This window comes from Drosophila ananassae, chromosome XL (genome assembly GCF_017639315.1).
Source record: "Drosophila ananassae strain 14024-0371.13 chromosome XL, ASM1763931v2, whole genome shotgun sequence".
Taxonomy (NCBI): domain Eukaryota; kingdom Metazoa; phylum Arthropoda; class Insecta; order Diptera; family Drosophilidae; genus Drosophila; species Drosophila ananassae.
The window spans coordinates 13,015,269-13,040,693 of record NC_057931.1 but is presented as its reverse complement, the minus strand read 5'-3'; the positions used below and the strand labels follow the sequence as shown (position 1 = coordinate 13,040,693).

The window sequence follows — 25,425 nt, the reverse complement described above, 5'->3', positions numbered from 1 at the left end:
GTAGCAGCATCAGCAGCAGCACCTCTGGCGGCTCCTCTTCCGGTCGTGAAGCGTGGAGCCGAGACAGTTTTGGACAAGGTTTCGATTGTGATTGAAATAGAATTTTGGAATAAACATGATGGTGTCCTCTGTTCAAAATGCACAGTGAAGAGTTGTGTTTTATTCTCTGATTTTTTTTCTGGTGGTGGTGGTGGTGGTATATCCTTTCATATCCTTCACATATGTCCTCCTTGGCACCACCTCAACTTATGCAAATTTAACGAGCCAAGTGCTAAACCGCTGGAGGGGTCGTCCTCCAACCCTCCAACCCTCCACCAACCACCATCTGCATAATCAAATGCCATATTGTGGGCCTTTCCGCTCTCTCGTCCTTTTCAAGGTCCTTGCCGCGGGCCAGGACCGCCTCCTCGGCGGCGGAGGCCGCTGCCTCTTAATAATTTAAATATTTTAATTTTTATCCGAATTTAGATTAAAGCGAGAATTAAAGCTGATTGCGATGCACTTGGTGGGCAATTATTTTTACAGCCATCCTGTGGCCCGGCCCGGCCCGGGGAACAGTGAGGGCTGAAAGTAAGCGCACGTGTGCCAAATGTCGCACAACAAGCGAATCCTGGCAACCAACCGACCGAAAACTTCCCCAAAAATTGTGAGCTTGGGCTGCTAAATTATGTAGATGGCAATTACCGCAGAGTTCTTCGAACTGGATGTGCTCTGGAGATCATGCACATTTTATGGCCAGGACCCTCTGCCTCTGCCTTAGCCATCCTGCGATGCTTAACTTTTGTCTTTGCTTTAACGCCGTTTACCTGCCGGGCCACGCCACGCCACGCCCCCTTTCGCCTTTTGTTTACCTTAATTATTGCTCATGTGTGTGTGTCCCTTCCCCAGGACACTCCTCCAGACAGTTGCCTTGTTTGTTAGCAATTAAGTTGGAATTAGAAAATTTTTAATAGCATACTTAAGGGCGCACCGCACTGACACATTCCGTTTCTGTTTCCGCATCCTGTGAGCCCTCAGCAAATTGAATTTCTGTCTTGTCTAGCAGGAGTTGCTTCAATGTTTGCCACCACATCCTTAAAACAAGGTCCTGATTCTTCGTTCAAAGTTCACGAGGATGCAAATAACGGAGCAAAAAGGATACAAATTAATTACAATTATGGCTTATGGCCTATGGCTCAGACGGGCAAGGATGATCTATACTGGCGATGGAGTGTGTCCTTTTATGAAGAAGTCGAGAGTCTGGGAGTGATGCACATTTCTACATAAAAACTATCTATTATCCATGTAGAGCAGGCTTCGCTCCTACCTGTCCTCCTATCCATTTAGTATTCTTGTATTATTTAGAGTTCTAATAGAACTAGAATACTTAATAGAATTTGAATTAAACATAAATATAATAGCATTAATATTAAATAATATTAATAATAATAGTTATTTAATAATAGTTTTATAACATTTATTTTATTTAATCTATAAATTAAGATACAAACTCGAAAAGCCTATAAAGGACATCTATTTTGACATCATTTGTGGCTAACATCCTTGTTTGATTCTGAAACCATTTAATTAATAAGTTGTTATTATAAATGTACATAATTTGAAAATAATTAAAAATAATACATGAAGTTAATAACAATTTATTATATAAATTAAGAAAATTCTTTTATCCATCTATGAAGCTAATCTAGAAACACAATTTTCATATATTTATGACTATTATCCTTGTAAACCCATTAGTTTTAAAGATAAACGTCTTAAAGTTTAAGGTAAAAACTATCTATTATCCTTGTAGAGCAGGCTTCGGCCTTTAGTATCTAGTGTCCATCCATCTAGTATCCCTGTATTATTATAAAAACAAATAATAGTATTACTTTAACTACAATATAAGAAACAAACTGTAAAAGTCTATATAGGACATCTATTTTGACATCAGTTTTGCCTATTATCCTTGTAAACACCTCAAAGTCTCAATCTAACACTATATAAAATAAATTATCATAATAAATGTAAAAAATAAAATATATAATAATTAATAATTTAAAATGAAACATAAATTGTAATAATACATTTTAATAATTTTAAAATGAATAAAAATTGATAAATAAAATAAACAATAATTACTAAATAAACAAAAAAAAACTACATCTAAATATACACGATTTAATTCTTAGTTTATTATTAATAGTTATTAATAGTATTAATAGTTTTAAATATAATAATAATTAATAGACGAAATAAACAACAATGTATTAAATAAACTAACAAAGAACCTATTTCTTTCTATCAAACCTATCTATAAAGTCCATGTTCTTCCATTTATAGCCATTATCCTTCTAAACTCTTTCAAGTTTCAGCTCAAAACTTATAATTTAACTTTTATTTTATTAATATTTTATTAATTATATTTTATTATATGTATTTTATCCTTCAGAAGCCTCCTGAAAAACAGTTATCTTTCGAGGACCCGTAATTGCTAGGCCAACAAGATCGGACGCCCGACGTCCTGCGGGTCTTTGTCCCTCGGCTATTTGAAAGACAAACACACTCGCACACACGCGGGCCGGCTCCTTGGATTGCGGTGGGGTGGTGTGGTCCTTCCTGGCCAGGGAGCAGGGAGCAAAGAGCAGCGCAGGAGCCGGAAGGGGAAGTGCTAAAAACAATAAACAGCTTAAGCGCATTATGAGCTTTAAACACAACCACCCACCTCACCCATCCATACACACACCCACCCACCCAGACAGATAAACCCGCACACCCACACACGACCAGACAGGCAAGGAAAACGCTTTAATTAACATTCGGGAATCCTTAAACAAGGATATAAATACACAAACACACACATACATATCCATAATTGCGGAGTTATCCTGCGGAATAGGTCAACTAATTATAGTAATGGTGGTGGAGGTGGAGATGGAGGTGGAGGTCCTCCATACTTCCTTTCGTACAAATAATATTTGTTTTTTGGCCATTTCGGTGGCTCACTGGCAGGAAAATTGAAATTAGAGTGAAGCACGCCTGATTACTGATTACTGATTATATAATATATATTTTAATATTTAATCGGCTGCCATTGAAACGAATATCAAAATTGCACATTCATTGAAACTGTTGCCAAATGCCTGCAATTAATTTTCAAATATTGCTGGCGGTTCTTTGATTATGTTTTCAATTAAATATATAATTAGATATGGTAGGGGAGGTTGCTTTTCTCTAATTAATATTTTTACGCCATTAATTATTAGAGAGAGGGAGAGACCCTGTCAACAGTATTTAATTTCATTATGAATTCGTGATCGACTTTAAGGACATCCAACAATGTATCCAACAATGCCTTGCAGTTGGCAGCTCTATTCTCCCGGCCAGCGTGCGGTTAAATAATATTTTAATGGCAGCAATCAAAGTTTTAATTAAACGCTTAAAGACTTCCACGCCACGTGCATGTGTGCAAAAAATAGCACAAAAAATTAAATAAAAAGGGACAAAAAAAATGGCAACCGAAAGGCGAAACTAAAACCAAACAACAGTGGGTGGTTGGACGGTTTTGGATCCTGGTTCCTGGTTCCTGGTTCTAGCCATGGCACGTCCATGGCTAATGGAGCGCAGACGTCCCAAAACATAAACAAAAACTTTCGCAGCGATATTTTAATAGTTTTCCCTTCCCCATGCCAGGGCCTTTGTGTTTGTAAGCCGGCGGTGACACTTAGCCAAATATAATATGGCTTTTATGTCAGCCACTTGCAGAAAATTGCTTTGGCTACAGATGGGTAGTGGTGGGACTATGACATTTTTTTGTTTTTTGCCTCAAAACGCCACCCACTTCTGCAGCTTTCTTTCACGTACTCGGCCTTTCTTGTTTGGAGTTTGGCAGATCCGTTTTTGCTCTGCTCTGCTCTGCCTTTTGCTCCTGCAGATGTCAGTGCACTGCAAGAAAATAAGTGTTATAGAAGAATATTTATGTCTCATGTCCCTGCAACAATTTCAGTTTCAGTTTCAGTTTAACGATTTTCAAACACTTTTTAATTCAAAACAGAAGCAAAAAAAGCTTAACCCCTTCTACTTTGATGCCCTCAAGTACCGGGTATGGATGACTTCATTATCCTTTTAATCCTATCCAAGGACCTTAACTGATACTGTTGTATTTTCGCAGCGTGCATGCAAAAAGGCAATTTAAAAAAGTTTCCACTTGCAGCAGACAGCCCAAAAACAATGGACCAACGAGCTAAAGCAGGACCTCGACCAGGATCACAAAAAACAACACCCACGCACACACCAGAGCAGGGGGGAACTGAAGCTGAAACTGAAGCACGACTCGGGTTAGGAGCTAGGACTGGGAGTGCATCAGAGGTCTTTGATGTCCCTGTCAGTCTACTTAGTTTGGTTTAGGTGCAAAGCTTTTTGCCTCCGATTCTCGTCATCCATGTGCCATGTCAGGAGACATCCGCCATCCGCCGCTCCTGCTGCTAGTTCAGTTCCAGTTCCAAAACAAAAAACAAAGCAGTGGACGTGGTCTCGCCTTGATCGAATCAGCGTGTTTATGACGTCTGAAGCTCTCGCCGGGCTAAGCCAAAAAATTAACTCAATCAGTTTGATTTTCAACACTTTAAATCGTATTAAATACTTGCCAGAGTGGATTTTTCGCGAATTTTTCATCATTTTATTTAGTTTCTAGAGAAAAATAAGCTTTCGACAGGCAAGCAGTGCGCTGGGAGCTGTTATCGATAATTGAGGGCTGCCAGACTTTTTGTTTTTCTACTTTTGGCACATCACTACGTGACTCTCAGAACATGTGCTTTCGAGAATATAAAGTTATTTTTCTTATTTATCACTATTTTTCTTTGCAGGAGTAGAAGTAGTCTTGAAGAAGTAGAAAGAGATGACTAGTCTCTCAAATTTTTCCCTAAATATGACTCGGCATTAACTTTTCTGGTAGAAACTTCTAGAACTCCATTTTGAAGGAAAAAAATTCACTGTTTCGGCCATTTTGAATCAGAGTTTGACAATTTGAGATTAAAAAATGCTAAATATTTTATTATAAGATATTCTTTTGTTAAAAATGTGTTTATAATTTTGCAGATTCTACAGAAAAATAAGCTTTCGACAGACAAGCAGTGCAGTGGGAGCTGTTATCGATAATTGAGGGCTGCCAGACTTTTAGTTTTTCTACTTTTGGCACATCACTACGTGACTCTCAGAACATGTGCTTCCGAGAATATAAAGTTATTTTTCTTATTTATCGCTATTCTTCTTTGCAGGAGTAGAAGTAGTCTTGAAGAAGTAGAAAGAGATGAAAAGTCTCACAAATATTCTCCTAAACATGACTCGTCATTTACTTTTCTGGTAGAAACTTCTAGAACTCTAAATAAAATCACGCCTTTTCCGTCCATTTTGCATCAGAATTTGAAAATTTGAGATTAAATAAACAGATTTTTGTATTATAAGATATGCTTTTATTAAAAAGGTGTATTACAAGCTATATTGTTAAAAGTTGCGAGGTTTTCGTGGCTTATGGGCAGTTGGGCATTTCATTGTAAGAGTGTACTTATAACTTACAAGTGAGTGAGTTTTGAGTGTAGTGTTTTAGAAGAAAATGTTTATGATCGAAAATATTCAAATACTTGCTCCTTTCCGCCGTAAACATGTTCTGGTCGTGTCAGCAGCACAGGGAAAAAGAAGAGTTTCTTAAATTCTAACTTAGTTATTAAAATTTGAAGACGCACAGCGTCCAATGTAAAGCGTTTTGATGCGAAAATGTAAAGGGTTTTTGGAGAGCTTGTTGTCTGGATCGGCTAGCGGCGGCCTTAGTTGGTATCCTGGTCGTGGTCGTGGCCCTCAGATCCACTGGCCGACCGCTTACGCTTTTTCTTCTTCAGTTCCAGGTGCTCGAGTAGAGAGTCCATGCTCTCTGTGGCGGCACGCTTGGATGCGGAATTCTTGACGGGCGAAGCGCCTCCGGGCGACTTGGCATCCTCCTTCAAACGGGTTTTCTAAACACATTTTCCCCACATTATTTCCCAGAAATTTTCTCACAATTCACCCGACTTACTTCAAGATACTCGTCCTCGGTAACTGATGGGCGACGGGAGTCCTCGCCGAATCGGTCGGCAAATTGAGAAGCAATCTTAGCCTTGGGTCTAAAATTAGTTAGCAGATCCGGCACCGGATTGGGAGAACGCTGCTCCTCCGGAGTCTTCGATTTGGAGCCTTTCGACGGGGAATCCGCCTTGGCCTCTCCAGTTGCCTTCTTGCCGGAAGGTGGACTCTCCTTCAGAGCCTCGATCTTCTCGTCGTCAGTTATCCCAGCAGCGTTGCCACCCTTCTCGATTTTCTCACCATCACCGCCAGCGTCTATTTTCTTCTTCTCGGTTTCAGCTTCGGGCTTTTCTGCCTTGGCCGATTCTTCAGTTTTCTTAGAAGAATCAGCCTTCTGCTTCTCACCGGGAGTTTTAAATTCTGCCTTGGCTTCGGCAGACTCCTTGACTTCGGAATGCTTCTTGCCCTCGGAAGTCTCAGTTCCTAGAGCAGAAGCTGCAGTGGGATTCGGCTGCTCAGCCAAGAGCTCGCTACCGGCTTCCAAAGAAAGATCCGGCAACGAGGTGACCTGCTGAGCGGCATCACCTTCGCACTTCTTTTGCTCTTCACCTTTAGGATTCATGACTAGATGTATGCTCTTTCCAAAATTAAAATTAAACTGTTTAGATGGAAGAACTTGTCAACACAAAAATTATCACAAAAAAAAAATGTACTATTACCAAAGATTACTAACTCACAACCTTCTCCTTGTGCTGTCGGCGATGAAATGAACGAGTCTCTCCAGAACGGAAGCCCACAAAGACCGGAACTGTCCAAATCGATAAAGTTTCTGGAAAACGTCACTCTAATGAACTAGTTCACGAAGGGATCTTGCACGTTGCGATTTGAAAAGACGGTAACACTTCAAAAGTGGCTAGCGCCAGCTTCGCGTTAGAACATTAAAGCTAAATAGGAATTTTAGCGGCAATATTCCTATTCTAGTTACACTTAGTCAGAACAATCACGTTTTTATAAAAAAAACTTTATTGCTTTAATGATGGGATCAGTTTTTCGCGGTTATTGTTTCTTAGAAACATATGATTCCTGGAATTAGTTACTAATACATAAAAGGCAAATGTTCAAAGCTCTTTTAAACAATGAAATAGGAAGAAATATTCTCGAAATATGAAAAATATTTAACGACAAGTGAAAAATCTTAAATTACATTGTTTCTGTTAAAACCATTTTATTTATTTCATTATTAGTGCATTATTTAAAATTTATTTACTAAGTAACAATTAAGTAAATATAAGTAGTTTTTTAGACTAACTATAGTTTATAGTTTCTATAGCTCTATAGTTTCTATAGTTCCTTAGTTAAATATATATATAAGTAGTTTCTTTAGTTCTATAGTATACATACTTTTATTCTATAGTTTATGCAGTTCTATGTTTTCAATCTACCCATTAATATACAAATTTATAGTTAAAATCCCCTTTTTTCATCCTTAGTTTGTTTTTTTTTTTATATTCTTGGAATAAAAGCAAAGAAATGGCACCAGGCAATGTTTTCCAGTCTCGTTTTCTGTAGAAATGGTTAAATTTCTTAGAAATGTTAGCTGCATTTTGTTGGTTTGCCAGAAACAAGGTGAAAACAAATGTCAAGTCTTTATTTCCAAAGAACGTTGGTCTATCTTAGAACGTTGGTCTTATTTTCTTATAAAAAGCATAGTAACTTTTATTTTATTTATTTTTTTAGTAGTGCTATAAAATATTAAAACAATTTTATGTAAGAAAGTGCGTCTCTAGCATTTTTGGCGTCACTAAAAAGCTTTTTAATCGAACTCTTCGGTCTGTGCGTGTAGTTAGGCCTTAAAGCCTTGCCACGTGGCTTAAAATTTAAATAAATTTATTAAAATGTATAAAATTTGAATAATTCAATCCCCAATCAATGTTTTATGAAGTGGTAAGTTACTCCCCACTTACCTCTGAGGATCTTTTTGTCGCGATGTCCGTGGCAGCGGTATCCCTGGCATCCGCGCTTCTGGAGCAGCGTGGGGCAGTGCTTGCCGCCATTTTGGGCCGCCTGAAGGATCTGGCGGGTGCGGGTCATCATGCCGGTGCCGCAGCTCTTGTCACACTCGCTCCAGGCACCCCAGTCACCCACCTGGCAGTCCAGCACTAGAAGAAAGGTAAACGATTTGAGGTTAGGTTGGAATTGAAACTCAAAATCGAAGATATTCGGGCCTACAACAAGGATATGGAAGGATGGATGGTGGAATTGCTTTTGACACGCCCCTGCTTAGCCTCTTTAGAGCGCTCAAGTTTTTTAATTAAAATGCTGCAATGGGAAAATTAATTAAAATCCATACGCCTTGATTGCACATCTCGCCGTCCAAGGTCCACGTCCTCGACTGCGCTTTGTGCCCAGTTCTGCCCAGCCCCAGTCCAGCATTTCTCCCATAAACCCCAAGCCGCCACCAACTGTGGTTAGGTGTTAATCAAGCTCCACAAGCGTCCCCCACATTTAGCGCCCCGGGCAGACTGGCAGACTGGCACACTGGCCCCACCACGAGGCGCTAATGAAGCCGCAAAAAGCTTGCCACAAACGAATTGCAATTCGCTGCCTTCCATCATCACGCCTGTTTGCTCAGCTGTTGCATGGCGCTAAAAATAATCTTTATGGCCAGAGCGTTTGGGTCTGGCCGTTGGCCATATAGCTTATTGGTCAGAAAATATATAGCCTTTTGCGAAATTGCGAACAATTTTCATCATTTTTGCATTCTTTTTAGATGACCAGCGTTGCCAGATAGAGCGGAGAAGGCTTCAATCTTTGAAGCGAGGAGTAAGTTTTCGAATATTTTTTTAAAATTTACTTATTATTAAATATTTATTATTTTATTTCCAGATAAGAAGTAAAGACCAAGAGACCTCTCTATCCTTAGATCTTTAAGAAAACTCACTTAAAACCGTCCTTAATGATAGTTTCTTAAAAGTTCAACCCTTTTTCCATTAAAAGCATATCCTTTTCCACTAAAATCCATTATTTCAAGAACAAAAAACCCTTTTAAAACCATAAATTAATCAACAAAATATGCATTTCAGCAGCTTTATTGACCTTTTTGTTCCGACATGGCCGTAAGTAAGAGTTCTGTTCACAGGATTTTTAATGGTTATGTGCATATCCTGCAGGACCAGCGGCCGGGCGAGCGATGAACCAGGATTCGTTCCAAGTGATTTGCCCAAAGGCGTCGGGGCAATATCCTGGCGGGCGTGGGAGGACGAGGATGGGGTGATAATTTCGCGCAGTGCACAAAGGCAATTTCTATTTTCATTTTGCCCAACGCCCCTGCTCCTGGCAGCCCTGGAAGTCCTGCCCCCGTCCTGGCACCAGGACCCCCCCCCCCATCATCATCATCATCATCATGCCATTGGCTTTTTATTGTGGCCGGCGTGGAATTAACAGAAAGCAGGACGCACAGCAGAGCAGAGCAGAAAAAGGACTAAAAAGGACAAGAAGGCGTCGTCGCTGGAGTCGCGAACAAAGCGCCCAGGATAATAGAACTAAGTGCAGGCGCGCTGCTAGATGGCAGCTCTGGAGGGTGGAATAAAACTAAAGTAGTTAAAATTATGATTGCATTGGCTCCAGCACCAGCTCCAGCTCCAGTTCCAGCTTCATTGCCACCTCCTTGTTGGTTGGTCCTTTTTGGTCCTTTTGCGAAGCCTTTGCCCCGACTTTGGAGCAGCTCCTGCTACTGCTCCTGCTCCTCCTGGTGGTGGTGTTGAAGCGTTTAGCATATTGTACGGAGCCCATGAATGCGAATGCGGGCAAAGTTTCGCCACAGCCAAGGACTTTGGGCCAGTACACTGCAAGAAATACTTTACTATACTATGCAAGTACTTCACAACACTCCCCAATCCTTAATCCTTTTTTGCTTGCAGTGATATCCTTTTTTGTTTTTTTTTTGTGTGAAAACAGCTTGACTCTACGCGACTCTGGGGCTGCGCTTGTTGTGGCAATAAATGGCATTATGCTGCTTAGCAATCATGCCACTTGATTGTTGTGGCGCAGCGACAAGGAGCTGAAAATTAGATGGCCACCAGGAGGAGGAGGAGGAGGAGGAGTCAGTAGCCAGGACATGGCAACTATAAGCCAGGAGAGAGAGAGGGAGGCCGGCGGCCGGTGGCCAGGAGGCACTAGCTTTCAGTTAAAGAGCACTTGCATTCACTTGGACGCTTCATACCTTCGTCCTGCCGCCTGAACAGGACCTGGCCAAAGGATAATGAAAACGGCAAGTAGCACCCACATACAGTCCTGCTCCTGATGACTGATAATTGAGGACAAGACTGTTGGAAACAGATTTCGGATTAGGTCTACGGCTTATGGCTTATGGTGATGTACTGATTACTTTGATCCTTTTGCGAAAAGGACTCTCTCTTGGATTTTATCCTAATAGTTCTCTCATTATATCCCAGTAGCCCGAACTCAATCGATAATGGAGTGCGGAAAAGGACAATAACATTCCAGAATCGCAGCAGCTGCACTCGACTCGAGCACTTGTCACTGGCTTGTTGCAGATTCCATTCCCATTACTACTGGATGTTGCATGTTGCATACTGCATGTCGTTTGGCAGTTGTTGCAACTGGGACCGAGACTGTGCCTCTGACTGTGTGGAACTGCACTTGGGGCTCCTTGGGGCTCTGATGCACCGCATAACTCACTGTCGGACGCTGTGGGAGTGTGGATGTTGCAAGGACATTGGTCATTGGTGGCAGAAGGGCACAACGATGACGGCAGGACACCCAGACAGCCAGCAAACGGGGCAAACAACAGAAGCGACGCGACGGCGGCAGCTGGGAGTGGAAAATTCTCGGGGCATGCCACAAAACTGGGCAGCCAACTGGCCGCAACACCAGGCCATGGTTATTTGTGGTCAGCGAAGTAAAACAAATGGCGTCAACTGTGGCTGGCAGTTATTTCAGCTGCACTTCAAGAATTTTCATGGCATTTCTGGCTGAAATAAGCAAGGCCTAGAGCCATAGAGGGCGCTGCTGCATTACGTACGGCTCAGAGTGAGTTGTATCTCAAAAGAATGAGTGTTTTAAACTTAATTACTGATCTTTTTGAATATTTTAGAAGCTTTAGAGGCTAATAGTAACTGTAAGCTTGTATAAATAAGGAAGGACTAGCGGCAAAGGAGCCTTAGAGGGCGCTGTCGCATAATGTACGTGTGATAGTGAGTTGTATCTCAGAAGTATGTGTTTTTTAAACTTAATTGCCTATCTTTTTGAATATTTTAAATGCTATTTTAGATGCTTTAGAAGCTAATAGTAACTGTAAGCTTGTATAAACAAGCAAGGACTAGCGGTAAAGGAGCCTTAGAGGGCCTGTCGCATAATGTACGTCTGATAGTGACTTGTATCTCAAAAGTATGTGCTTTTTAAACTTAATTGCCTATCTTTTTGAATATTTTAAATGCTATTTCAGATTCTTTAGAATCTCTAATAGTAACTGTAAGCTTGTATTTTAATATTTTTAAGCTAAATTTTTTAGTAAGTTACTATTTTTAGTTAGAGACTTAGCTGGTGCCTAGCAGACCGTACCTAAAAATGCTATTTTCCATCCTGTTTCTGGGCCAATAGTTGGCTATAATTCTGAAAGTGTGCTGTTTGGACAGCGCTTTTGTTCCACTTTTTGGCTGTGTGTGTGTCCTGTCCTGTCCTTTCGTCCTGTCCGAATGCAGTGTGTCCTGGACAAGTCAAGTAAAGTCAAACAATTGCTGCTGACAAACTCAAGTGCGCCAGATAAGCGGCCAAAAAGGACACTGAAACGTGGCAGCAGCTGTGCCAGGATCCAGACTCTAATTACACGACCAAGGATGGCCTTAATTCGGTATACTTTTGGCCATTTCATGCAAGTTTCAGCCATTTCTGGCACTCTGTTAAATTCCGATAATCTGCTTCCGGTTGCATTATAGTTATAGCTTCGTGAGAGTGGAGGTCCTAGATCCTTCAGAGTATCCTTAGAACAAAGTAACAGTTTGGCAGGCAAAGTTTCTGGCCAAAAGACAAGCAGTTAGCAGTTAAGGCCAAGAAGCCAGGATGCTAGGATGCTAGGATGCTAGGATACTAGGATGTATTTCAATAACTGATATTGTCCTTGCCTTCTAGAAAGACTGTAGCCTTTATGTCCTTTTCTGCAAGATTTTCTCTCAGTGGAGAGTTTTCGAAGGCAGCTGCAGCCTCTGGAACATCGAGTGTTGTCATAACAATAACTGAAACTCAAATACTTTGGCTTTTGTGAAGTTTATCGGCAGCAAGTTCCTGTCTACCCTGTCCTGTCCATCCTTTGTCCTCATCCCTGCCACATGCCACATGCCACACGGCCATGTCGCAGCACGTTTCATACATATTGGCAAAGTTTGAGGCAAAACACTCTTCAACTCGCTGCCAGTCTGCCACTTTTTGCGGCGTCATCTATCAAATGGCTTCTTGATTCAATTGCGAATTACAATTTGGCAGTCAAGGATAACAATTACACGCTATCCTGCACTGCTCCTCCCTCCCTCCCTTTTGGCAAAAAGCTGAAATTGCAATTAATATATGCGATATGGGCATGGGCCTGGGAGGCTGCCAATTTGCTGCCGAAAAATTGTTGGTGCCTCGTGTGTGCCAGCAATTTACGCAACAAATGGCCAAAAAAAAAAAGGATGAGAGGGGGAATAAGGACAATGTCCTTGTGTTTCATTTGTTTATGCCTGGTTTTAACAATGTGGCAAATATTGGCCAGCCACCTAGCCAAATGGCCACTTGGCACTCGGCCAAAAACAGCCAGCTGCTGTGGGAGAGTTTCTCACAAAAATTTAATATTTAAGATTTAATATTTCTAAGGTCTTAGTTTGTTGGCCCAAAAATTCGGATAAATCGAATTATGAATATAGATTCCCTGGGCATATCCTGTGCATTGTTTTCCTTGGCTTTGAAGAGAACAAAAATGGAAATATTCCTGAAATGTGCGGTTCCAGAGACTTTCGACTGAAAATCTGAAATTAAATTTGCGTTGAAGTTGCTGGTGCTGTTGCATTCTTCTTGCACTTAATATTTATGGCATAGCTGCACTTAATTAAATCCCTGACAAGCAACTAAAATAAAACTCTTTGATATGCTGCCAAGCCAAGCCGAGCCAAGCCGAGCTGAGCCACCCCACCCTCTCCATTGGCTGAACTTTGTTTTCTGGACACTCCATGTGCTAAAGTATATTACTTTGGCTTCTGCCACGACAAAGTTATAATAGACCTTTTTGCCAGAGACCCGGAGCCAGAGGACTGTGCACTAAAAGCGGCTGAAAAGCGCCACAAAGCCAGCTCAGCGTGCGTGGGCAGGAGGCGAGTGCGACGCCGACGCCGACGACAACACGGCGGATACGTAACGTTCCACGTCCAATTGCAAATGCGTGAAAGTTGGGGGGGTGGTTTTGGTGACTGGGTGGCTGGGTGACTCGGTGGTTGCCTCACTCGTTGTGGTGGCAACACTTAATGCAAATTACAATTTTCTAGGCTGGCAGGGCGGGTGGTGGCCAGAGCCTGTACCTATACCTGTACCTGTACAGTCCAATTACCCAGACGACCTCGACACATAACCTTCCTTTTAATGGAAGCACAAAAAAATACAAGCCACACAAGTTTTGTTCGGCATTAATGGCAGTTTATATGCTCTTAAAGGGGCTCTATGCTCTGAGACACAGAAATAGTCTGTGGGTTGGAGGGTTTGGGTATTGGAAGGGACTAACGGACAAGAGGATACTTCTAGACTACTACTACTTCTAGGTACTAGATACTAGAGTACTATTCTCAGCAATATCACATTTTTGACCATATCTAGTAATCAATTGTATTGTAAAATGTATAATCTATAGATCAAGCAACTATACCATTGTAAAGTACATGATCTATAAAGGATTTGGGGCTAGGATACATATCTTATAGGATATATACCAAGCAGAGTTCAACAGTTTCTGCTTAAAAACTTTCTAAAACAAACATAAGAGTATCTATAAAGAGAGAGCTCTCTAGTTTTCTAATAATGGTAGATAAGTAATAGTAATACTAATAATAGTTTTAATAGAGAAAAGGATTAGAAAGCCACTCAGAAAGTGTTTCTGAGGGTATTTCTTATAAAAAATATGCTATCCTTAACCATTTTTATTGTTAAATGGTATAGAATATAGCATAAATAGATCATTAAATACATGATCTAAATATGATTTATGAGATAAATATAAATATCAAATAAGATCTAATAAGCTAGTTTCAACAGTTTCAGCATATGTTTATATTTCCTAAAAGAAAAATAATTTTATTATTAACATATATATTATTTATAAAGCTAGAGCTCTAACTCTTCAAACATAAACTTTTCAAACTAAAAAAATAGTCTCTGAGAAAGCGACTCAGAAAGTGTTTCTGAGAGTACTTCTCCTCAAAAATATTACATTTTTAGCTATTTCTATTGCTATTTTATTTCTATATATTCTATGGTATGATATATAATATATAAATATACATATATAAAGAATGGTATATCTAGTTTCTATAGAAGATAAAATTCATGATGGATATAGGATAAAGGATATACGTATCATATGAGATACATATACCAAGCTGATTTAATCAGTTTTTGCTTTCTAAAAAAGAGAAAATTCTTATAAATATTTTCATAAAGCTAGCAAGAGCTTTAACTTTCCTCATCTAAAGTTTTCAAACAAAATATAAAATAAGTAGAAACTTGTAGAAAATAAATTAAAGTTAAAAGCGACTCAGAAAGTTTTTCAGAACATATCTTAATAATTAAAAATTATATATTAATATATATTATCGCATATAATGGCATAAGATATAGTCATAAAAGGCATACTTATATATTAAGCTGATATCAACAGGTTCAGAAGGGTGTTATATAATACTACTTATTAAGCTTAAGCTTTCTAATTTTCAAACTAAAAGAATAGATTGTATAGAAAAAATAAATGGAAATTAAATAGACAAGCGGAGAAGGCTGTATCTTTAGAGCTATCTTTAGAGCACAGATTAAGATAAAATATATTATATAGCATATAATTTAAGCTTTATTATCATAGTTAGTAGTTTATTTGTAGTTGCTTATAGTTAACCCTTATTCCAAGGATTGGCTTAAGTAGAAGAATCTAAAACAAGTGTTAGACTTTAAAAAACCTTTATTTTATTTAAAACCAAATTCGACTACTTTCTTAAATTAATTCTATGCAAAAAAAAAAAGTAAAGTACACCCCAAAAACGCATAAATATTCACCAAAAGCCAGTTGAAATATTCGGAAAACATGTTCTCTTAAACTTGGCATTTGAGGCCACCCTCCGTTGGCCCAAAAAACAACCGCAACGAGTTGGCTCAGGTACCAGGCCAGGTGAGCTGGCCAAGAGACCAAGGCCAATGACTGGGCCAGGTCCTAGGCCTCGTCCTGGTCCTGGTCCTGGGCCGACAAATGCATTTGCGAAATAATGAAACCTGAACAAACATGTCCCAAACATCGATATGGGGGGGAGGCTTGCGGTTAGTCGGTCTGGTTGGTCTGGCCGAGAGTCTTCCGGCCGGATTAGCTCAGCAATTACAATTTGGCTAATAGACTTGTTAGCCATGCACAAAGGCACTCCTCAAGCCAAAAACTTTCCCCCCCTCCACCTGTCCAGGGCGAGTGTGCAACTAATTTGACCAACTATTGCCGCCACCAGAAGGACATTCTAACAGGAGCTTTTTTCTCCTCCCCTACCCCCCCTCCCCCACTACACCCTCCAAACTTTTCAGGTCAGGGGTCACTGAGTGGTCACACACTGTACTGCAACTGAGTGCAGGGCAATGGGCTTTTGAGGCTTCAAAGGCCAGAAACCAAGCCAGGATACCCCCAAAAATCAAACTAAACCGATATCCTCGATGCCACGTCGGGCGCGTCGGGGCGGTGCGGGGCGTGGCGGTGGGGGCATGAAAAATTCAAATTTGCCTTTTCTCCATTCGCGTGTCAATCGAAATGTTGACCCTCGACGACCCTATTCGCTTCTCAATCGGAGGGTTAAAAAGAGGGCTTTTTCAAACACTTTTTTCCTCTTTTTTTTGGTTCCTGTCGGTGGAAAACCCATTAACATTCCCGAAACTCGATCAACGGCGTTGCCAGTCGGCGACAATCCACTTAGGGGGCAACTCTGGCCGTTGGAACATGTCGCAACATGTTTAAAAATGATTTAAGATTCTGGGTTTTCGGGTTATTTGAAAAATATTTGGTAGGAAATGATTTGAAAGTCTATAAACTGAAAATCTCTTGTTTCTATTTTTAGTTTTCTTAGATATTTAGGACCTTCTTCCTAGCTTTCCCCACTTAGGGGCAACTCTGGTTTATGAAACATGTCAAAACATGTTGAAAAATGCTTTAAGATTGTGGGTTTTTTGGATATTTGTAAAACTTTTCGTAAAAATTGATTAAAAAGTCAATAAACTGCAGATCTATTATATTTTTGTTTAGTTTTCTTGGATATTCTCGCTTTAAGATAGTACGTTTTCGGAATATCTTTTTAATATTTGTTAAAAAATTATGAAAAAGTTCATAAATTCAAGATCTATTACTTATAGTGCTGGACTTTTGGGATATTTGTAAAATACTTTGTAAAAAATGATTAAAAATCTATAAACTGAAGATCTATTATTTTTGTGTTTAGGTTTCTTTGATACTCAGGACCTTCTTCCTTGAGTTTCTCCATAAGTGTGGCAACTCTGGCCTTTGAAAAATGTCGTAACATGCTTTAAGGTGATGGATTTTCGGGATATGTTTATAATTTTTCTAAGAAAATGATTAAAAAGCCTATTAATTGAAGATTTTTTATTTTTATTTTTAGTTTTCTTGGTAAAGACATTTATTCCTTTTCATAATATTCTAACAAATGATTTAAAAGTCTATAAACTCACGATATTTTAGTTTTATTTTTTAGTTTTTTTGGATATTCCTGCTTAAAGATGCTGGATTTTCGGCATATTTTTCATAATATTTGTTATAATTCATAATATATATAAATTGAAGATCTAATATTTTTATTTTTAGTTTCCTTGGATATTCAGGACCTTCTTCCCTGACTTTCTTCGGGGATTTATATTTTCCCCCTGCGGTAGCTGCTACAAAAGTGTTCAATTTGTTGCAGACAATTGACTTTTATGTGCTCTGCTCGGAATACAGGACGACGGTTACTCCTTATTCCTTATATTCAAGGACTCGGGTGCTCCTTGGCGGGTAGCCTGCTTCCCCCCGGCTGGTCGTCAAATTGAGCAGTAAAATCGACAAGAGCCGAAAGGGTTGTGCAAATTATTATTGCTATTATTACGACTATTACAAGTTGGTTCGAACAGAGTGGCTCCCAGCGCCCCCCCTCGAAGGGCACTGCGAGAAGGGACTCTCAACTGATGGGCCAGCTAGTCAGGAGAGTCTTCACTGCCATCATTTTTCTTCCAGTGTATAAACCCTGGTGTGTAAATCATTTTGGAGCAGATTACACGCTTTCAGCTCAAACTGAATGGCGGGCCGAGTTCGCATAAATTGCGTTGGACTTTTAGGTGTTCGAGTGAAGAGTAGCCCTTTTTCACCCGTATTTTTTCACCCGTATCCGGATATCCAATCCGGAGTGCATTGAGCCGGACTACCACTGCGGGCATAAATAGGCTATTAATACAAATACTTTCTCCCGCTCCCGGGCTCCGGAATGCAAAGCAGTCCTGGAGGGGAAAAAGTGTGCAAATAAAATGGAGTGGCTCCTCCATCCCACATCCTCCATCCGGAGGGGAGTCCTCCATCCGCTTAATGCAGCAGCATGCGTCGGAAAACCAAGAATCGGAATCAGAATCAGAATACATAAAACCAAAGCCCATTTTATACATATTTCTGCAAGTATTCGTTGCGGTTACGGCAAATTGATTTTTATATGCTCGATTTATGTATAATATTTTCCCGGAATATATTTCCCCCTCCACCGGCAGGGCGCTCTTTTTCGGAGGGCACTGTGCCGGCTATTTGGCCTCGGAGGCCACCGGAGACAGTGACAGTCGAAAGTAATCGACTGGCCAGAACGGTTCTCAGAAGGGAGACCTCCTTTTGCTTCCTCAACCAATTGCCTGTAAAATGTTTCAAATTATTAGAGGAAATAATATTCTGAAGGAGATTTGAACAGATGTTTTGGGGAGAAGTTGTTTTCAATATAAACTAAGTATTTTGTAATTTATTTTAATTAGTTTTGGGACATTTTTAAGTAGTAGTAGAGGGAGTAAGTAGTAGTAGTGATAGTAGTAGTAGAAGTGGTAGTAGTAGATTTAGTAGGAAAAACTAAATTTTTAGCATTTTTAAATTCTAAAATTCAAACTTTAAGAGAAAGTTTCCTCAAAGCTATAATCAAAATCATGTTTATTCTTATCTTAGTACTAGAAAGCAGTAGTACTAGTAGAAAATACAGTACTTTAAAGTTATTAAAACCATATCTTGATATAAAAAAGAAAAAAAGACATACTTAAGTACTTTTCTTACCTAACTTAAGTATAAGTGTTTAAAGCTTTCCTTAATAACTGAATTAATCATCCCCATTTTCGTTTATTCCTCTTGAGGATTAATATTAAAATTTAAAGTGATTTTTTAAATAACTTCTATACTATACTATATTTCTACTATAGAAGGTGGCTTAAAATCCCCTATAAAAACGTATTATTTCATAGTAAGGTCGTTTCGAAATTTAAATTGGATTTAAAGGACTTGCCTTAAAGTTATTAAACCAAAATCTGGTAAAAACTATTTTTTAATTCCTTTAAAATATTAAAAGGGTTTTAAAATAATGAAAACATGCTATTGCTTTTCTTATTAACTGAAATATCATGTTTATTTGTGTACATTCGTGTTTATTGATCCTTGAGGATTAAAATAAAAATATGATTTTCAAAAGTTATGCTATAAAAGAAGGTTTAAAATTCAACATAAATATGTATAATTTCATGATTTATTGTTTTGATATTTAAATTTTTAAATTGTTGTATTGAAGAACTTTATAATATTAAAATTTTAATTATTAGAAACATACTATAGCTTTCCTTAATAACTAAATTAAACATGTTTGATTTTCATTCATTTTCTTCCTGTTTTGACGATCTATGTATATAAAAATAAAATAATTTTAGTAAATCTTTCTGCTTGAAATCCTTTAAAAAACTAACTGTTTCATGATGAGTTAGTTTTTAAAGTCTGTTAGTTCGAATTTTCTTTTATTTTTCAATATTTTAAAACAAAGAAACCTTTAAGAAACCTGTATTTTCTACCACTTTTAATTATTTAAACGCAAACTTATGGCAAAGAAAACTCTCTATAGTCTTCGTTAAAGCCTTTCTAGATTTTTCCTTGGCACCTGAATGGTTAATGGCGGGTCAGTTTCGGTTTCCGAATCGGTGGTGCCAGTGGCCACTCGACCAGGCCAGGCCAGGCGGTGCAAGACAAACGATTTGCATAGAAGGATACCGGCATTTTGGCATTTTTTTTCTTTTTTCTTTGGATATTTGCGTCGTTTTCCCAAAAAAATAATTTTCGATGGCCAGCAGGCGCTGCCATGCCACGCCCCCAGCCCCATAGTTATGAAACATTTATGGCAGGCCTCGTTGGGCAGACCGCAGGACCTCCTCCTCCGCAGGCAGGACCACCCCCCACATCGCCGCCTATTGTCCTAATAAAAAGCACAACAAATTGTCGACTGGCGAGAGAGAGAGAGAGAGTGAGAGCGGGAGCGGGGAGGCATAAACAAAAAATACAGCAAAGGACCAAGGACCGGGCCGAAAAGGATCCACTTTTGGCTGGAAATTGTTGCCTTTTGTGTGGTAGGGACACTAACTCTCTCTCTCCCCCTCTGCATGTCGAGTTGAATCATTTTCCTGCTAATGAAGAGCCCGCCATGCGCCGAGCACCCACTCCGCTGCGCTCCAAAACATCCTGCAGGACTCTGCGCCATCAAATTATAAAAGAAAAAAACAAAAAACAAAAAATAAAACAAATTGTTTCTGCAATTGGCAATTGACAAAAGGGTCCTGGCGAGGGGTTGTTTGAACAGGACTTTGACATATTTGCAAAAAACACAAAAAAACAACCAAATAATAATGGTCTCATATGTGCGAAAATACTGAAAGAAAATACTATTGTTTGGTATTTTATTTAGACTGCGTCTGTGGCATTGGAATTTAGTTCCTTTTAGAATAAAATATTTATTATCTTAAACTAAACTCAGACCTATTATTGCTTGAAACAAAAATAAACAAGAAAAAACATACATGAACAAACACAAACATGATAAATAGTGTATTTAAAATAGTATTACTGGAAAGGAATATTAATTTTATTTGTACTATTTCGGTGGCTTTTGCTTTTTGTTTTCAGGAATTTTAGAATTAATTCCCTTTTAAATATTTGTTTTTTGTTTTTCGAATTTTATTCTTTTAAAATAAACGATTTTAAATCAAACTAAAATTGAAAAACATTTTCTGTTTGTACTTTTGCGTAAAAAAAAATAAACGTGAAAAAACATGACTATAAATATGTATATTTAAAATAATATGAAAGAAATAGAATAATAATATTATTTATACTATTTCTGTGGCTTATGTATTTTGTAAAGAATTTAATAATTATTTCCCTATTATTATTTACTTTAACTACATCTAACTAATTTATTATTATTTATAGTTAATATTTTTTAGATTTGATTTAGATTAGAACTTAATAATAGACTTTTTAAAGGATTTTAAACTAAACAAATTATTTAAAAAAATTATTAAAGTTTATATTGTTGCTTAAAACAAAAAAAGTCAAGAATAAACATGACGAAACACGCATAAATATTTATAATAAATGTATAATATGTTTATAATATATTCCGATTGTAATTCCGATAAATATTTTTGGAATAATACTATTGGAATAGATTAAAAATATTATTTTTTCTGAATTTTAGATTTTATTTCCTTTTTACCGCTCTTCTTTAGTATTTTATACACATAAAAAGTAAATACTTTTTGAAGGATTCTGAAACCTAACTAAACTAAAACTAACTAAACTAAAATTTAAAGCAAGAATAAACATGACTGAACCAAAAATAAACATGATTTAACAGAACAATCAAGATTAATTTAGTCCTAGTTGCTCTACAAATGAATTATTAATTCCCAATTTAAAAAACCTTTAAGCCTAAAAATAGTATAATAATATCAAGAAAACACCTAAATTTTCTCCAAGTGCATGGCTTGTTCAGTTTTATTCCATTTTTTGTAGTTGGCTGGCAGTTTTGATTATGAATTTCGGTTGCTTGTTAGTTGGAAAATTGTTGAGCAACTTGAGGGGAGGAGGGAGTGAGAGGTAGTGCAGTGGGAGGTGTGGCAGTGGATGGGCGTGGCCACTGGCCAGGGTGGGGTGTTTGTCCACTTGGCCAGGCCATTGATGACTTAACCAGGTGACCGACAAAGCCAGCACACAGAAAGCCAAGTGACCAGGACGGATAAAGGACGACGAGGGCGGCGTTGACTTTATTGATTTTTATGGCTCAGTGGATATGGCCTAACCCCTGTCCCCTGCCCCCCTACCCGCTACCCTCTTTGCATCCTTTGGGGACATTTCCCTGTGGACGAGAAAACCCTTTGCTAAACATTTTCATTTTATGGCAGCGTATCTGCCGCCATTTTGTGTCGCCCAGGACGGGCCGGTCGGTCGGTCGGTCGGTTGGCTAACAAAATGTCATGCTATTTCTGACCCAACATGCCACATTTTTATTTATGCATGCTCCGCCACCCCCGCCACCCCCGGCCCTGCCCTCCTCTCCTCTAAGTTGTGGGCCAAAAAAAAGTGTTGCCATTTATGCGCCCACAACTGTACCCTCTTAGGGGTTAGTGCTGACATTCGACAGCAACGATAAATATCGATTGCAATCGAGCGTTACACTCGGGGTTAATGTATCGCAATAATCGGGCAATCAATCAGTGCTTACTGATGTCGAGGGTATCCCCTCGGTCGATTCGGTACTCCGGACTCTTCTATTAAACGCTTCCAAAGGTCAAATCCCTTGCAAGTTAGTCTGCCAGGATGCCAGGCTGCCTGTCTCTGATTTATACAACTTTTCAACACTTTACAACACTTTTGCTTGGGATTATCGGGTAGGGAGAGGAGCGGACAAGTTACTTCCTGCATACTGCAACTCATTCATATTCATTTTCCACTCACTTGGGGCAGTTGACACGAGAGAGTGCTTTGAACTACATACATAGGTCCTGCAGGAAGTCCCAATCCCCCCTCATGGCCAGCTGTTGGCCATAAATATTTGTTGGCTTAATAAGATTGAAAGAAATCACAAAATTACACATTTTTTCAGAGGCGGGGGGCGTTATTACAACCCTGGCAACGGCTGTTTCGGCCACTCTGGCTACCCTGGTGGCCTAGCTGGCATTCCTGGTCATTACAATCGTAAATTATTTTATTTTCTGCTAATTGCAGTTCGAGGCACGAGACACAGTCGCTTGTATTGGCAATGCCGGCTTTTATTGCAGCTCATAAAGCAATTAATCCAAAAACCAGAAGGAGGGGGGTGGAAGGGGGTCTGTTCGTCCTGAAAAGGACACCACCACTCCACTGCCCAAAAGCCAGAACCAAATCCCTGGCAACTAACCAGCGAACTAAACTCCAGCTCGACAGTCGCTCGCTAATAGTTGACGCTGACCATTTCCAGGGATTAGCGGCCATGTCGTGCCACCAAAACATCTTTCTCCCCTCCCCCCCGCAGGATCAAGAGGACTACAACAGGAGGGGGGAGAGTGCCAGTGAGCCAGTGTGCCTGTGTGTGCGGGGATAATTGTCAGCACTTGCCGGAGACCAATAACGAGGAATCCAATTGAAAGCAGTTGAGCCGCACAGGACAACTGGAACCGGATCGTTGGAGCCAACCACATGTCCACAAAATGCTATCGTTAGGTTCTACACTGAGGGATATTTTGAGTCAATAGGGGCTTAATTGTAAAATTTATATTAAAAATAATATACAATAATTAAAATGTAAATTTAATTATGCGGAAAGGGTCGGGGCTTAGTAGCTTATTACTAACTATACTCTTCTATATTCTTATATTTAATTTCTATTCTGTTTCTCTTCCTTTCTCTTCTATTATTTAATTCTTATTATTCTTCTATTTAATTATTTCGTTTCTCTTTTTATTTTATTTATCTTCTTTATCTATTTTGCTTCTATTTCTATTCTATTCCTCTTGCATTTTTTTGTAGCATTGGCCCTGCAAAGTAGGCAATACTTTTTGAAAAATCCTTTTTTTTCACACTTTTCTTCGTGATAAGAGATTATTATTTTTTATATATATAAATTATTTTTTTATATATAAATAATATTTTTTTTTTTTAAAACATAATTTTAAATATAAAGCACATTATTAAAATATAATTACTGAGAAAACATAAATTCCTATCATAGGATCCAATATATCTTTCCTTTTAAAGCTTTTAATTTTTTATTTTAAGTAATTTTTTTCAAAATATAAATTTTTTAAACATTTTAAACTTTAAAAACATATAATGAATGTATCAATATTGAAAAAACATATAATTCATATATAAGCCTTAAAGTCTCATAACTTCTATCATAGATCCTACATATTTCTTTTTTAAAGATTTTTAAGTTTAGTAGAACTAAGTATTTCTTAAAATATAAGTAATATTTTAAAAAGATGACTTTGTAAACCTTTCAAACCAAAACTTTTTTGGACTGGAGGCTCTCTCCTAATGACGGAAAACATTTCAATTTCCATTCAAGTTTTAATTGCTTGTAAAATTGCGTTTTTGTTGGCCATTTTCCCCATCAGCCATTGCTTTTAGATATGTGTTTGTTGTTGTTTTTCCCCTCTTTTATTTAATTTCAATTTTTATTTTTATTTTTTGTTGTGTTTGTTTATTTGTTGTATTTTGTGTGTTTGGTTTGGTTTGGTTTGTTCCCGCTGCCGGCTAACCAACAAACAAATACAAACCTTTCCCCCAAAATGAAACCAATTTCCTGAATATCCTGTTTCTATCTCTCTCTCTCTCTCTCTCTCTCTTTCACTTAGTTATCCTTTTAGTGTCCTTAGTGTCTGTGTATGTGTTGTGTGTGTATTTGTGTTACGTGTTGGTTTGTGGCATTCAAATGGTCGCTTTACATTATTTAAGCAAATTTGTTGAAAATTAGTTGGAATTGCTTCTCGAGCGGCTAAAAGGAGGCAAGGATTAAATTATTTGAGTCTAGACACTATAAGTATTATAGATTATTTAAAAATTATTCATTTTATACCTTAAAGATGTCATAATTTACCTTTCATATTTTTTTAAATTTTTATTTTCACTCGCATATCCCTTTTGGTTATCAGTTGTTTGTCGGTCACGTTGTTTATGGTCCTCGTACGGCATCGTCCTGGTATCTGCCACACGTTTCTGATGTCTGATGTCTTGTGGCCACACAGATACACACACACACTCTAACACCCCAATACTCCAACACTCCAAGAGACACAGATACATTTAGGAGTGTTTACATTCTCACTTTGACATTTGATTTCGCTTATCGGAACGCGTGTTGGGCCACCAAGAGAACCATAAAAAATATCGCCTATGGAATACCAAAAACTCGGAGTGTAAACAAAGCAAAGCCCACACACACACACACACACTCATACACACACTTGAGGCAAGGAGGTCCTGCGAGGAGCGGAGAGGGAGTAAGCGAAAAGGACCTCAAAATACGAAGCATCAACAAGCGAATTGGTTTTTGGCCAACAGACCAGCCTGACAAGGACGAGGAGGAGGTGGAGGACGATTTGTTGTTGTCATGTCTGGTTGGTCCTTCGAGCCGAACATTTCAGCACACGTCGTTACCTCTCTCCGTCCCCGCCTTCGTCCTTCTTCTCGTACATCTTTTTTTTTGGCTTTCTTGGTCCATCATGGTGTTGTGCATCCTTTTCGGGCTCTTTTTTTAGACTCGCTACACGGTACAAGGAGTCTAAAGGGTATATTGTTTGGGGGGAGATGTCACTTGGCATGTCCGTTTGTCAGACTATTCATTTGTCGGTCTGTCTGTTCTTTTCTCTTCAACTGCAACAGTTTATATATCTTGGCCCATAGACATTGACCTTATATTCTATAAGGATATCTGTTTGACTTTGCACACTCTTATATTATATCTGAGATAGTTTAGAAGATATAGGCCTTATACTCCATAGGTCCATCTGCCCTTCTGTTCCTTTCTCTTCAACAAGTAATGTGTCTTAGCGCTTAGATATAGACTTTACTTTGTAGAGGAATATCTG

At 38.7% G+C, this 25,425-nt stretch overlaps 2 protein-coding genes and 1 long non-coding RNA gene across 6 annotated transcripts in view; 1 reads left to right on the top strand and 2 right to left on the bottom strand.

The window, feature by feature from the left end:
• Positions 1-25,425, bottom strand: part of LOC6503113 — a 107,937-nt gene that overhangs the window by 19,810 nt on the left and 62,702 nt on the right. For all 4 annotated transcript variants that reach the window (XM_001963411.4, XM_014905820.3, XM_044716882.1 and 1 more), the window contains exon 3: positions 7,998-8,192. In XM_001963411.4, the coding sequence (XP_001963447.2) occupies positions 7,998-8,192 (195 nt within the window). The remainder of the gene's footprint in view (positions 1-7,997; positions 8,193-25,425) is intronic.
• Positions 5,574-6,844, bottom strand: LOC6503112 (neurofilament medium polypeptide). Its single transcript, XM_001963408.4, has 3 exons — positions 6,753-6,844; positions 6,047-6,691; positions 5,574-5,987 (listed from the first exon to the last, which is right to left on the bottom strand). Exons 2-3 carry the CDS (start codon positions 6,653-6,655, stop codon positions 5,802-5,804), a joined length of 795 nt encoding a protein of 264 aa, XP_001963444.2. The 5' UTR covers positions 6,656-6,691; positions 6,753-6,844; the 3' UTR covers positions 5,574-5,801.
• LOC123257507 lies at positions 8,140-11,480 on the top strand. The gene is made up of 7 exons (XR_006507598.1): positions 8,140-8,203; positions 8,804-8,856; positions 8,920-8,926; positions 9,117-9,149; positions 9,204-10,404; positions 10,491-11,085; positions 11,150-11,480. It is a non-coding gene; the product is annotated as an uncharacterized LOC123257507 (long non-coding RNA).